The 14,685-nt window shown below is 42.9% G+C and overlaps 1 protein-coding gene across 1 annotated transcript; it reads left to right on the top strand.

Annotated features, from left to right (window-relative positions):
• Positions 1–8,897: 8,897 nt before the first annotated feature.
• Positions 8,898–13,543, top strand: LOC144266123 (alpha-1-antitrypsin-like). The gene is made up of 4 exons (XM_077819315.1): positions 8,898–9,549; positions 11,021–11,291; positions 12,042–12,189; positions 13,349–13,543. The coding sequence occupies exons 1-4, from the start codon at positions 8,898–8,900 to the stop codon at positions 13,541–13,543; spliced, it is 1,266 nt and encodes a 421-aa protein (XP_077675441.1).
• The last annotated feature ends 1,142 nt before the right edge of the window (positions 13,544–14,685 follow it).

The following is a 14,685-nucleotide window of genomic DNA, read 5'->3' as shown; positions in this document are numbered from 1 at the left end:
CCATATACCATTTCTATCCACTGTTGATTAGAAAGTTGTGGTTGGGGACACGGTACAGTGACGGAGATGGAAGCCATCTGGGTCAGTGATGTTAAGGGAGGCAAAGAGAAGAAATGTTCCTCAGTGCACTAGTAAGAGCAAACACTGGAGAGAGTTCCAAACTAGGACTGGCTCAAACTTTGGGGTAATATGATTCCACAAACAGAAGGTCACAGTTCAGACTGATCTCTAACGACAACTAACCAATGTAAAATGAGCAATGGGATAGCTTATCATATGGAAAAATAATCATTATAATTTCACCTCGGATTTTCAGAAGTCTCAGCATTGGCTTAACTCTGCTCTTAAAAACATCAAAGTGGGTTTTACCGTTGACTTCAGTGGGTCAGGTCAATGCCTAAGTGCTTGTGCAAATAAATACATATGTTTTTATTCCAAATAGGAGGCCGAAATCAATTTTATCTGTGTTATTTTCATGCCAGACTCCGGGGCACACAGACCCCGTGGAGGTCTAAGTGCATGTTGTCACAGAGGGCAGCAGAGAAGATGCCACATGCCAGGGGTTAGCAAACAAGCTGGCCACAGCAACTGTCTGTGGAACAGGGCCCTCCTGACTCTCTTGTTGCTTTGGCTCTATTCCCTGTTGTGTGTGGACACCTAGTCACAGGTATCCAAATAATCCAGTTTTGGCATTGTTTGCTTTGCATCCGCTCTGATCAGTTTTATTTTCTCAGTTGAGTATTTTAAAAGTGGGCATTTGGCTCCATACTTTTCAGAACATATAAATAATGGAAAAAGGAGCAGCTCAGATGGATGGTAAGAACTTTTCACTGAAGGTTTTGAAATCATGTATTTTGATTACATTTAAGGGATCAATAAACAAAACCTGGAAAGGGATTTAAAGTTGTGGGTAATGATTAGCACTGGCCTTTGGGACGCAACACCGTAGTTTCCAGCTTTGCCACTGTGGGAACTCAGGGAAATTGGGACCTGTAGTTACCTTAAAGAGAATTATGATATAAACAAATTCAATTCATTTGTTTAATGATGGGATTTATTTTCCCCATTTCATGCTGTCAGAAATACTAAGTAGAACATGACAGTTAATTGTTTTAAAAATATTTTCCTCTGTTATTTATGATGAACAATACTAGGTACTAAATGATAATAACTGTTTACTAACTAATTACATTACTAATTTCTACAGATTTAATGGCTCTTTCATTTTGCAGGATAACTCCTATGAAAGAGAAAACCTACCCTCTGGCTGTGTTTGTTACTTGCTGGGCTACATGCGATCGGCCATTGTCATCCCCAGCCCGGTCCCCTCAAAGGCCATGATGATCGTGAAGATACCAGTCATACTGAGGCGATATCCAGGTTGAAAGAGATAATGTGCATGGGGACATGGTCTTCTCAAAATAGCTCCTGGTAATGCTGACTTTGCCTTTAGATTCTACAAGCAGATTTCTGCAAATGCATCAGACAAAAATATTTTCTTCTTTCTTATGATCATTTCTGCTGCCTTTGCAATGCTGATGATAAATCTGCCACTCTTGTCTACACTACCACTTAAGTTGATGTAATTTAAGTCGCTCAAGGGTGTGAAAAGCCACCCCCCTGTGTGATGTGAGTTACGTTAAGTTAAAGCGGTGTCTACACCGCACTATGTCAGTGGGAGACGCTCTCCTGCCGACATAGCTTCCGCCTCTCATTGAGGTGGAGTAATTACATCGGTGGGAGTGCTCACCAGACGCACTACATTGGCGCAGCTGCAGCACGATAGTGAAGACAAGCCCTAAGGTAGATTCTGGAAAGCTGAGAGAGATTCAAAGAAGGAGATGCTGAAGGTTTTCATCTCCCACATGTGCTAAACGATCCTGACAGTGAGATCCAGCTGATGATGGGAAATGCCCTTTTTGTAGTGCAGCAACTGCAGCCACTAAAGAGTTTATTAGATGATGACAAAAGCTTTTAGGCATAATAAAATCTAGCTCTCATATAGCACTTTTCATCAATAGGTCTCAAAGCACTTGACAAATTCACTATCACTTCCCCCATTTTACTGATGGGGAAAGTGAGCCACGGAAAGGTGAAGTGACTTGCCCAAGATCTCTCAGCAGACTTCTGGCCAAGCCAAGAATAGAACCTAAGCCTCCTTTTTTCTAGTGACAGCAAGAATCCCCACAAGCTGAGCGATAGATCAGTAATCACCCAGAGAAAAAAAGCTATGGAAAAATAATGACTTAATCAAGGCTCTTAAGGCACTCACTGTCATGGTGCTTGTTAACTATACATGCATGTAATCCACGCACACATTTATAGCAATTACACGTTTTGAATTCCTGACTGAGACCTAGGGGAAGGACGCTGTCAATTGTCTTTTAATGAAAGACTGTAATTGCAGAGAAGGATGGTCCTATAATTAAGGTGCTGGGCTGGGACACAGGAGATCTGGGTTTGGTTCCCAGCTGTGCCAGTCTCCCTGTATAAATTGGGCAAGTCACTTAATCTCTCCATGTGTCTCATATCCACAGCTGTACAATGAGGATAAAGAAAAGGAGGACTTGTGGCACCTTAGAGACTAACAAATTTATTTGAGCATAAGCTTTCGTGAGCTACGGCTCACTTCATCGGATGCATTCAGTCTCTAAAGTGCCACAAGTACTCCTTTTCTTTTTGCGAATACAGACTAACACGGCTGCTACTCTGAAACAGTGAGGATAATAATCCTTCCTTTAGCTGTCTTGCCTTTTTAGGCCGTAAATTCCTCAGCATAGGAACTTTCTCTTATGATTTGTATGTATAGCATCTTGCATAATGGGGCCCCAATCTTGCTTGAGACCTGTAAGGGTCTGTCTACACAGCAACTAGACACCCAGGGCTGGCCCAGGCCAGCCAACTTAGGCTCATGGGGCTCAGACTGCAAGGTTGTTTCATTGCTGTGTAGGCTTCCAGGCACAGGCTGGAGCCTGGGCTCTAGGACCCTGGGAGTAGGAGGGTCTCAGAGCTTGGGCTGGAGCCCAAGCCCAGAAGTCTACACAGCAATGAAACAGCCCCACTCCAAGCCCTGGAGCCCCACTCGGCTGGCACGGGCAAGCGGCAGGTGTCTAGCTGCTGTGTAAGTGCTAACATAATACAAACAGTGAAAAGTCTGGCCTGTAAGATCACCTAATTTGAGACTGATCCCATCTGGAAAGTCTTTCGGTAAGGATAGCACATGTTTATTTTGACTCTTCCTCTATACAGCAAAAAAGAGATGAAAAATCAAATGAAAAATCAAAAGTGTGTATCTATTTCACCAACACTAAACTTCATGACCAGACTGTCGCATTGCCCTGCTCGTGTTCCATGTTGCAATCAACTTGGGATGGGAAGCATGGGGTTGGCCAATTGTATCACAGACGTCCATTGTAACCTTGGGAATGTCCCCAAAGTTTGCCCTGTGGTTCTGTATTCTTATCTGTAAAAGGGAGATAACAATATTTACCTTGTTCATTGAAACAAGGTAAAGCACAGAGGGGCCGTGCAAAGGATTTTTAAAAATGGGCTCCGTTTTCCTTCTTTAGTAAATATAATGAAGGTATGAGGGGGTTTTTTTGTTTAACAATTTGCCTTTTAAAGTGTTCTTTTTCTAGTATGCCTTTTACATTAGAAATTCAGGCTTTTCCTGTTGTGCAATATTATGAGATCTGAAATACCAAAGAAGTGAAACTGACTGATCAAGGGCAGGTAGGTGAGGTGCTGATGGGTGGACCTCGCTGAACAGACATTGCATCATTGCAAAGGATGCTGCAGTGTGCATGCTACTCCCATGGCCCCTGGAGATCGGGGACCATTTCTTCCTCAGAGATGCACAATGTCTCTCCAAGAGCTCCTCTACCCCAGTGCAATTCGATACTACCCCACCATGGATCTGTGCCTACTAGCTCCCGGTGGTAGGAAGCATGAAGAAAATGTTTTGCTTTATTAACGACTATACATTTGTAGTTACCATCACGTGATCCATAGCAGTTTTCGGCAGATTTGGCATTTCCAATTTAATAGCAGTATAAGTATTTAATAAAGGGCATTTGCTTCACTCAAAATAATAATTTTAGAAAAACCAGATGATATTTGTTCATTTGACGTTTCATTGTATCTCACAAAGATTTATACAGAAACCCAATGCATCAGAGATGCTGCTGCCAATAGGCTGGTTAGTACATTGCAGATAAAAAATCCCCATGTGAAAATTAGCTTCGAGTTCATTTAAACTTCCAACTGTGGGCTTGTTACCTTTTAATTAGCTTGATTTATACTAATAACTCCCTTTCCCACAAGCACTCAATGGCCTTTTCTTCCTTTTTATCGTAAGACCACCGGGAAAAACCATTTCGTCCAAATTTGATCAAAGAAGAGGGCTTGTTGTTGTTGTTTGGTTGGTTAATGGGAATACATCTGTTAAAGTGAAATAGGGTGGTATGAAGATCAATATGATGAGAAATTGCCTTGCTGGTGGATAAAAATACATTTAAAGGGAAATGCTGCTGCATTGTTCTCCCTGCTTGAAGAAGGAAGCAGGTGGAGGGTGCTCTGTTGAAGGAAACTGCTCAAATGGGCGAAGTCACTCAGAAGGAGGAATCTTTTGTCTGGGGTTGATAGATGCTTGTCTATAGATTGGGGGAGAATGCTCGATCAAGACAAACATTTAGAATATGTTTTTCCAGTTTATAACATATTGTCCACATACTGCATTCTGGGTGCTTATCCCACTGGTTGAAACACAGAAAATACTACAAAAGGCTTTCTCATGACTATAAACCCCCACCCCTCCCAAACCTTTGCTCCCTCCCGCGTACTTTGAGAACATGCATGCATCACATGTTTAATAAAGGAGATGATATGTTGAGCCCACACCTGTATCAGACCATTGTAGTTTGTCTGGCCACCCTAACACCACAGATATGAATAAAGGTGGATGAAATTTTTCGGATGAATAGTTTATTTGGTGAAAAATGCAGTTTCAGCCTACTCAAGACTATTTGTGAATTTTATACACCTTCACTTCATAGGTTTGGGGATTTTTTTTTTCAGGCTGGATTCACAAGGGGACTTTGGTCTAAGGGAGTGGGATATAGGTGGTCTGGCCTAATGGTCACTGCTGAGCTGGTGTCCACAAGTCAAGGACAGCCATGAGGCTGTAGACAGTGCGCAAGGATTGGCGTAATCACCAGGATCAATAAGCTTGAGGCTGGGGTCAGAGACTGGAGATCAGAGGCACAGCCAGGCTGGAATCAGGGGGCCAGAGTCAGACTGAAGTCAGAAGACAGAGATCAGAAAGCAAGGTGCAGTCTGAAGTCACAGCAAGTCAGAAGTGTATACAGCTGCCCAGACAGCTTCCTTGAGCACCCTTCAGGGTTAAATAGTGCACGTGGGCCAATCAGAGGGTCACAGGGTGCTGTCCCTCTGGAGCCTTTGGGTGGTACTTCCTGTGGCACCTAATCTCCACATTGCTCCATGGATGTTGCTTTGCATGGCCTCCTAGTGGTGTTGTGGGAACATCAACTGTCCCCAGGCTCTTAAGACCCAGGTTCTAGTGTCTTACATTTGTTGTCGTTCATGATTCACAAAGCAGCCAGAAGAGAAATAGTCCCTTCCCTTATAACTTTTACCCCAGTGATGAGGGCACTCACCCAGGTTCAGTCCAGTATTCACTCTGTGCCCTTATTGGTCATTTTTATTTGACCTGTTTAATGTGTAATAGTGGAAATTCATCCGAGTATTGCTTAGCAATATAAGTAGTGGTGTAAGGCGCAATCCAGGTCAGATGAATACAGCAGGAACCCTTTGATTATGTAAGTACAGTTATGTATTCATTTTTCCTTAGAGACTTTGAATTGATGTTATTTATGGTTTTTGCCAATTTGGTGCTAGGATTATCTCATTCACATGTTTGGGACTTTGTTCCCGATAGCTGTTACAATGGATTCATTACTCTGAAATAGGATAGAAGCAAACATCCAAAGGAACAGCAAACCCTGCTGTTCTAGTGCAGGTGTACTCAGACTAATATTAGGACTTGTCCTCACTATGGGGGTAAGTCGACCTAAGTTCTGCTACTCCAACTCCGTGAATAACATAGCTGGAGTTGATGTAGCCTAAGTCAACTTACCCCATGTCTTCACAGTGCTGAGTCGATGGGAGACGCTCTCGATTTAGCTGGTCTTCACTAGCCCCGCTAAATCGATCCCTGCTGCATTGATTGCAACAGCATGGGGAGCCCAGCCCTTAGAATAAAATATCCTTTGAAGCCACAAGGAGCCTTTAAAGTACCCAATCAACTAGGAAGCTGTTGAGGTGCCCCTTTGTGCTAGGTCACCCTTTCTGTGTCGTTCACAATGGCATAGCCTACCAAGACACATTCACTGGGGGGAGATGGGAGAAAACAACATTTAAAATGCAGTACATTTATATGTTTTCCTGGTGACTAACCTCAAAATAGCCTAGAACAGATAATTGAATGTCTCGTTGCAGATCCTACTATTAGAATTTGGGAGTAGATAGAAGGTAAGAAAAATGCCATTGTTTCTGAATTTAGTTTCCCTTTTTATTCCCATAGACAACCCAATCTCAGGGAAACAAAGTCTAGCACCGTTTTAATTTCTGGACTCAGATCTTGGGCTTAAAGATGACTCCCAGCTTTTCCAAGGCTATTGTATAAATGTTGCTAGGTTGTATAACACACCTTTTTGATCTCTTCAGTTGAGACATTTCACTGAATCTGTTTAAAAAAAAAAAGGCCTAATTAAAATGGTCTGCCAAAATTTTTCCAGTGTCAAAATTGTGACAAAAATACAAATTAAAATGTTTATGAGAAAGGTAAATGGAAATTGATGACATCTTTGCAGTACAACAGAAGTAGAAAGCAGGGTCCTCAGCCCGGCCTAGTATAAATTTGCTATAGGCAGCATATATTCTGTATTTAACAAGCTTTCTAAAATACTGGATTAAACTCTGCTCAGATATGGGAATTAGACTGGGGGAGATTGTTGACTCAGGCAGACAAAAAAAAAAAAAAGCTTCTGGAACTATTGGAGCCAGTGTGCTACCTCTCAGATAATTAGAAAAATGCAGGTTAAAATGCTGGCCATGCCTTATCCCCTCCAGGTTAAATACAGTAAGTGAGAGCTGTCCTGTGCTGCTGGGGTTGTAGTTATTAGAGTATGTAACTGCATCACTGTCTGAGTTGATTAAAGATTATGATTTGGGGGATGGCAGGGAATGTAAAACAACAAATACTTAAAAAACTGAGGTCAACCTCCCTTTCTACTTGGAAGTTATTTGGTGTATCCCCAAACACACAGGGGCGTGATTACATAGGGAATCTGACTGTCTACTGGGCTGAAAATGGGGCTTAATTTAAAATAAATAAATCGGGTTGGGGTAAGTCACCACTCGGGGCCATGCTCTGACTTTTGGCTTTAGAACATTTAAAATTTAACCTTTCATGGAAGTTACCTTCCCCTCCAGCAAGCAGCTCACTGTCTGGTAAACTTGGGAACACAACCAAATTTTATGTAGGGTACACAAACAAACAAACGACAAGACCAACAAGCTATTAAAGTAATAGGGAATTGTGTTTGTGGTCAAAACCTTTAGAACTGTGGCTCCCAGCTGAAACTCCACCTGGGCCTCCTTTGCAAGTCCAGGCCACCCCAACCTCAGTCAGGTGGGTGCAGGGACTCCTTTCAGCTGGGGACTTGCTCCAGCCTGCAAGTGTCCCTCTAGTTGCTGCTGCTGTCATTGCACTGCTCAGCTCAGTCCTTGCCCCTAGGTCCTATCAAATCCCCAGTGGACTCAAAAAGAAACCCCCTTTCTCTAAGGTAAGACTCAAAAGATATGGGTGTTCCTCTTGCCCATCTGGGCACGGCTACCCAATGTGGACCCACTGCCCAGCTAAGAGTGGCTCAGTGGATAACCTCACCTCCCCACATTCTCACACTTACCTCCTTTTTCATATACCTGCAATTACCCCGCACATTTATCAGAGGTTGTATGTGTGGCACCAGGGAAACCCCAGGTTGTGCAGCTTTTGGTACTTCATGGAACTCCTGACATACATGCAAATTATACCTGCTAGCAGGTAGGGAGCCACTCAGTTTTCCTGTAGAGCAGGGTTCTCAAACTGGGGGTCGTGACCCCTAAGGATGTCATAAGGTTATTACTTGGGGGGTCGCGAGCTGTCAGCCTCCACCCCAAACCCCGCTTCACCTCCAGCATTTATAATAGCGTTAAATATTTTTAAAGTGTTTTTAATTTATAAGCGGGGGGGGGGGGGGGGTCGCACTCAGGAGCTTGCTATTTGAAAGGTGTCACCGGTACAAAAGTTTGAGAACCACTGCTACAGGGGGAGTCAGAGTGGTATATGCAAATTAGTCAGGCCGCAGACTCCCTCAATTCTCCCACTTCACCACTAGAGGGAGCTAAAGAGCTGCAGCTCCAACTCTTGCTAGACCTCTTAACCTTTCTAATTGTGTCCACTGAATAGTGAAACATAGTTATGGTGGAAAAAATTACATCACTGTTACTACTGACCACTACACTCACTAGCGCCAGAATTTTGCTGGAGAAGAACTCATCACATATCCTAAACAGCCGAGGCATATTCCAATCTTTATTATAACTGACATATTAGTAAACTAAACCGAATTATTCCTTAGTGGGATTTATAATCATGTATAGTCACGTTAGATATGCCATGTTCTTTGTTATGCATTATTTTTATATACATTTTATTAATAATTGTTATGACAACTAATGCAAACAACGAGCCATTAATTGCTACCAAAGTCACTATTAATTTTGCCCCTCTAATTGTTTGATTCTATTTTGTGACAGAATAATTTGAAAGGAAAATGAATTCTGCCCTTTCTGTGTGTTTGTTACTTGCTGCTCTTTATGCTCTTGCCCATTGCCATCACTTTCCTCATCACCCCACCTGTGAGGATGACCATAAAGTTACAAATCACACGGAAGAGCATGCACTCCTGAACCAGGCCTGTGTCAAACAAGGTGCTAGCTATGCGGACTTTACATTCAGATTCTATAAGCAGGCTATATTAGTGGAAGCAGACAAGAATGTGTTCTTCTCTCCTGTGAGCATTGCCACTGCCTTTGCAATGCTGGCAATGGGTGCTAAATCGACCACTCGGACTCAGATTTTTGAAGGAATGGGCTTTAGCCTGACAGAGATTCAGGAGGAGGAGATACATGAAAGTTTCCATCATCACATCCACATGATGAATTGTCCTAACAATAAGATCCAGACAAGTATGGGAAATGCCCTTTTTATAGCGGCTGAGTTTAAAGCACTAGAGAAGTTTTTACAAGACGTCAAAACCTTTTATGAAACAGAATATTTTCCTACTAATTTCCATAATTTAAAAGAGGCTGAGAAAAAGATCAATGGTTATGTAGAGAAGAAAACCCGTGGGAAAATTCCGGAACTAGTCAGCTCTCTTGATCCAAACACTGTAATGGTTCTTGTTAACTACATTTATTTCAAAGGTAAGGCATGGAGCACAGCTGGGTATGTATTTACATTATAATCTTTGAATGGCTGATTTTGATCTAAAGCAAAGAAAACATTGTTGCTGCTTTTACTATAAATTAAGAGAAACTGTCATAATATAGTAGAGCACAGAGCTAGAACTGGTCTAAATTGTGCAGGGCCTTGAAGGGAAGGACAAAAAACATGTATTTGATGTACCATAAAAGAGGGATCCAATAGTTTAAAATTCCTTTAAGATCCTTAGTTGGAAGGGACTCTGGAAGGGTAGAAAAGAAATAACAAAAACTAACGGGCAGAAATCAAAGCAAGACAAATTCAAACTAGAAATAATTTTTAACAGAGAGTGATTAACCAGTGGCACAAATTACCAAGGGAAGTGGTGGATTCTCCACTTCTTATGTCTTCTAATCAAGAACGGATGCAATGCAGGGATGACCAGATGATATTCCAAAGCCTGTGTTGTGCAGGAGGTCAGACTAGATGATCAAATGCTCCCTTCTGGCCTTAAACTCTATCCGAGTGGTCACGTTCATTTATTGTGTTTTAGGTACCTATTGAATATAAAACACCTACAAGAAATCATTTTAATAGCTGTTTTATTTATAGAGCTGCTGAGGCACCTGCTAGGTAAATTCTTCCTAATAAAGAATTAAAACAAGAAGTGACTTGAGTCTGATTTCCAGTCCACTGCTAAACCTTGGTGTAAACATTGTTCTGCAAGGGGCTGGAATATTTACAGTCACCTGTCATTATTTTATTTGTTATTCTCAGGTCAGCTTCTACTGCATGTATGAAACAATATGTGCATTTCCCACACTCCTAGCAGTATGGGAAGCCCCAGGGCTGCTGCCTCTTTGCATCACTAGTGGAACACAAGCCAGCTGAGTGGAGCAGGCTATAGCTTTGCTCTGCTTATCACCAGTCAGCAATGGGAGGGGCATTGCTGGTTGTGGAGAGGGGAGCCCATTTTCCATTCTTAGGAATGGTGCAGCATACACTCTTGGCTCTTGGTCCCTGGAGCTGCAAGTGGGATTGTGCCTTCACCCAGTGTGGTTCTGTGCCCTGTTGGCTCTTAGGGGTAAGAAGAATGAAGACAATATTTGGTTTGACATCTCTAGGTAGCAACAGTTTGATTTGGAATAGTTTGGGGGGCCCTGAGCATTACATCAGAATAAATATTTAAGGGACCTATTCTTCTCTCCGCAATAACGCTTTAAAGAAAACAAACAACATTTGTTCATTTCACTTAGTGGTTCTTCATCTTGACTAATAACCCATTTACCCCAAACTCCAGCACATCAATGATGCTGCTGCCGCTCGCCTGCAAAACACACATCGCTTCATCAAAATAAATGTGGAGTTACCCCCATCTATGAGCTTCTTCCCTTTGAATTAGTCTGATTTCTGCCAACAAATTGCTCTCTCCCTCCACTATTAAATTGCATTCTCTTTGTTTTTGATGATAAGCCTCCTGGGAAAATCCTTTCAATCCTTTCCACACCCGCGAGGAGGATTTTTTGGTGGATGAGAAAACCTCCGTTAAAGTCAGTATGATGCGCCAGGATACCGACTATGAAAGCCACTATGATGACCAGCTGTCGTGCTGGTTGGTGCAGATACCGTACAATGGAAATGCCAAAGCATTATTTATTCTGCCTGACGCAGGAAAGATGAAGCAGGTGGAGGCTGCTCTCTTGAAAGAAACTGTGTGTAAATGGGAGAAATTACTTCAAAAAAGGTAACCCTTTGCCCACCGTTATGCGGCTAGATGGTTGATAGTAATTTAAGAGAGAATTCCAGAGCAAGGCAAAATATTAACGCAGGTATCACAGTTCAGTATTCTCCATGTTGAGTAAGTAGAGTTCTCAAATGATCCCCCAGCTGCCTTAGAGGAGAGCATTGCAGAAGGTACAATTCCAACTCTTCTGACAGCCCGGGATGCAGCATCCCAACTGTTGGTCTCTTAGGACTCTAGCCAGGCCACTGATCTGAATAGGTCTGGCAGGTCCGAGGACTGCAGCAAGTACTGATCTTGTTGCCAGTTGAGTGTTTGAAAGTTCCTACTTCTTTCATGTTGCTAATGAGATTTATTAACTGCCATGTGCCATTGACTCCAACCTCCTTACCCTAATCTCTGTCTCCACTCCACCATCTCCTTGTCCCTCCAACTGCGCCTGATCCCACAGAAGTCTGTTGAAAGGTACATACCAGGGCTCTGAAATGAAGTTATGGACTCAGGAGAAATTCATTTGTTCAATGGTCCAACCACATCTGTTCAGGAGCATCCAGGCATGTAGAAAAGGCTCACCTAGACCCTTCTAGGTGCTCAATCCTCACTCAGACACACAAATCACACAGAGAATACAAATGCCACCAGCAGACACCTCAGGAGTCAGAAAAGCACCATGTGGTGTCATTAAATTGCAGGTACTCCATAGTGTTATCTGAGTGCAATGTTTCACCATCATGTTGTGTTCTTTGTTGACAGGAGTATTAATCTGTACATTCCAAAGTTTTCTATTTCGGGGTCCTACGATGTGAAACTCCTGTTTAAGAAAATGGGTATTACTGATGTGTTCTCTAGCCTTGCTGATCTGTCTGGAATTGCTGGGACGTCCGACCTGTATGTTTCAAAAGTAAGTTAGTGAACAAATGGTTTTGTTAGCAGGATTTGTCTGTGCCCATGAGTATAAAGTTTACATCCGAGACTATTTACGGTCTCGATTCTGTTCCCACTGAAGCCACTGGCAAAACTCCCACTGACCTCAGTGGCTGCTGGCACTCAATCAGTTTTCTCTAGACTAGGGCACAAACAGGCTCGTTACAGAGAGCACAAGCCTTCATCTGTAGTTTCTGAAGGTTGTTATAAAAGGAACTTGTCCTAGGGAGCAGCAGGTACATTAAGAATGGGCACAAGTACAAAAAAAATGGCTTTAACTATTCCTTGCCCCCCAGACTAGAATGTCTCAATAGCAGCAATGACAACCACTTCCAAATCCAGAGCTAGGTTGTGATACACTTATGCACCATTTTTCCTCAAGTATTGCCTCAGATTCCAATGAGACGGGTGAAATCCTGGCCCCACTGAAGTCAATGAGAGTGTTGCCCTTGACTTCAATGGAGCCAGGATTTAACTGTGGGTAATAGGCTGCAACTCAAAAGGAGTAAGGTCATCAGAATCTGACCCTAGCTTAGCATTGGGATAATATTATCTAAGTCACATTTGGGACAATAAGAACGTTCTGAGTGGGTTCCACAGCACCTCTGTAAAGAACCCAGTTAGGGTTTGGAGTAACTAAGGTCCTGCAGTAACAATGCACAGTATGATGCTGTACTGAAGAGAAGAATTGTGGGCCTCGGTGCCATGGATTCTTGTCATTGTTCGCCTTGACATTTCTGCTGGAACACAGCTTTGTACTGTCTCAACGTAATGACTGTTTGTGATGCTAAGGAGGAATTGGTGATAGTAATCATTGATAGAAAAAAATCCCTCTCTTTTGCGGAGAACGGCAGCTGACTTGATCCATGCAGGCCTATCTTTTTTTCCTCAGTGGAACTGCAATTGAGAAATAACTGCAACAGCCTCTTAATATTGTTGGGTTTGATCCTGGAGTCCAGACACAGGGGAAACTCCTCTTGAAGTCCAGGGAAGATTTGCCACTCAGTGGAGCTGGTTTCATTGGGCTGTATCAGTCCTGTTTGTATTCTTCCCATTTCCTAACACAACAAGTTCAATATCAGCTGCTGATCACTGTCCTGTACTCACACTGTAACATTTGCCTCATTTCCTTGCAGGCTGTTCACAAGGCCGTGTTGAATGTTCATGAGAATGGCACCGAGGCAGCAGCAGCCACTGCGATAGCAGTTAACAAATTTCTTCATCCTTCAACTACCATTAAATTTAACAGGCCCTTCGTCGTGATGATTGTTGATAAAGCCACCCTTAGCACAATTTTCATGGGGAAAATTGTCAACCCTACTATAAAATAATTGAGGAGTCGCTGGACGCATCAGTACTTATGGTGGGCCACCGCAGGCACTTCTACGGACCACCAGGTGTCAGTGACTATCCCTGAACTTTAATTGAGCTACATTACAAGCAAATCAAATATATATATGGGAATGTTTAGCCTATAAGCAATTGAGATTTCTTCTCAAACAAAATAACCAAATATGTATACAGCACATGTAATAACAAATCACTGATAATCTGCATAGGAAGGCCTATCATCTCTTTGCCCCAGTTTGGTAATTCAGATCATACTAATACATTATCTGAGTCCCTAGGAAAGCTGTCTTTATAAAAGGCTTCTACTAGATCTTCATGTAAGATGTAAAGTTTCCCAGTTCACAGCAGTGTCCTGAATGCCCTTAGTTCTGCGTTATTCACTGGCAGCTTTATCATCCAGGAATCCTGGTAAGGATCACTGTTCTACCAGTCTGTCTCTGGATAGTCCCAGTGTTGAGGTCCAAGAAATTAGCAATCCCTTCCCTTAGTGTTGCCCATGGCCTGGCTGTTAGTCAGCACGCTGCCAAGCCAGTCCTGTCACAGTTCTCTCTCATCAACAGGTTCTCTCAGACGTTAACAGTTATTTCTCCTTCAGTCAACTTGTCTTCACCACATGTTCCAGCTCTTATCTGGAATGTCCCAGAAAGCCAGCGGCTGCTCCAAAACATTTAGAATTGCTCTTCCGTAACATACACTAGGTGCCATGTCACTTCCGCAGTGATTGGCGAACAACTTTTAAAGGCACAGTAATGAAACAGGCACAGAAATTTACATTGTCAATTACTCATTTTTGCAGTTACTGAATAAAATAAATGTTGGGACCTAAACTTTTCACTTGTGCTGACTTTTAGAGAGTCTCCACTCTCTTGCCGTTATGTTTTGTACATCTTTTTAAGCCATGTGACAGGGTCAGGCCAGATGGCTACAGGAGAGTGATCCTACTGGGATCCAGGAAGTGGGCAGGCTTTCCTTCCACTGCTAAAGGATCTCCCCCAGCCTAAGAGGGGGATCCACAGGACCTGGACACCTGCTCTATCGCCGCATCCCTCTGTCGGCTGGCGCCCCGGGTGTAGTCACGGCGGAAGAGCCGGGTGCGCACCTTTCCCAGGTCCCACCACCGCCG

This window comes from Eretmochelys imbricata, chromosome 6 (assembly GCF_965152235.1).
Source record: "Eretmochelys imbricata isolate rEreImb1 chromosome 6, rEreImb1.hap1, whole genome shotgun sequence".
NCBI classification, from domain to species: domain Eukaryota; kingdom Metazoa; phylum Chordata; order Testudines; family Cheloniidae; genus Eretmochelys; species Eretmochelys imbricata.
This window is presented reverse-complemented; position numbering and strand designations above follow the sequence as displayed.

Bases quoted from the DNA above. Each gene is read 5' to 3' on its own strand.
- LOC144266123 (XM_077819315.1), top strand. From the start codon at position 8,898: ATGAATTCTGCCCTTTCTGTGTGTTTGTTACTTGCTGCTCTTTATGCT. The intron at 9,550-11,020 runs GTAAGGCATGGA...TTTGATGATAAG, and splicing joins TAACTACATTTATTTCAAAG to CCTCCTGGGAAAATCCTTTC. The intron at 12,190-13,348 runs GTAAGTTAGTGA...ATTTCCTTGCAG, and splicing joins CCGACCTGTATGTTTCAAAA to GCTGTTCACAAGGCCGTGTT.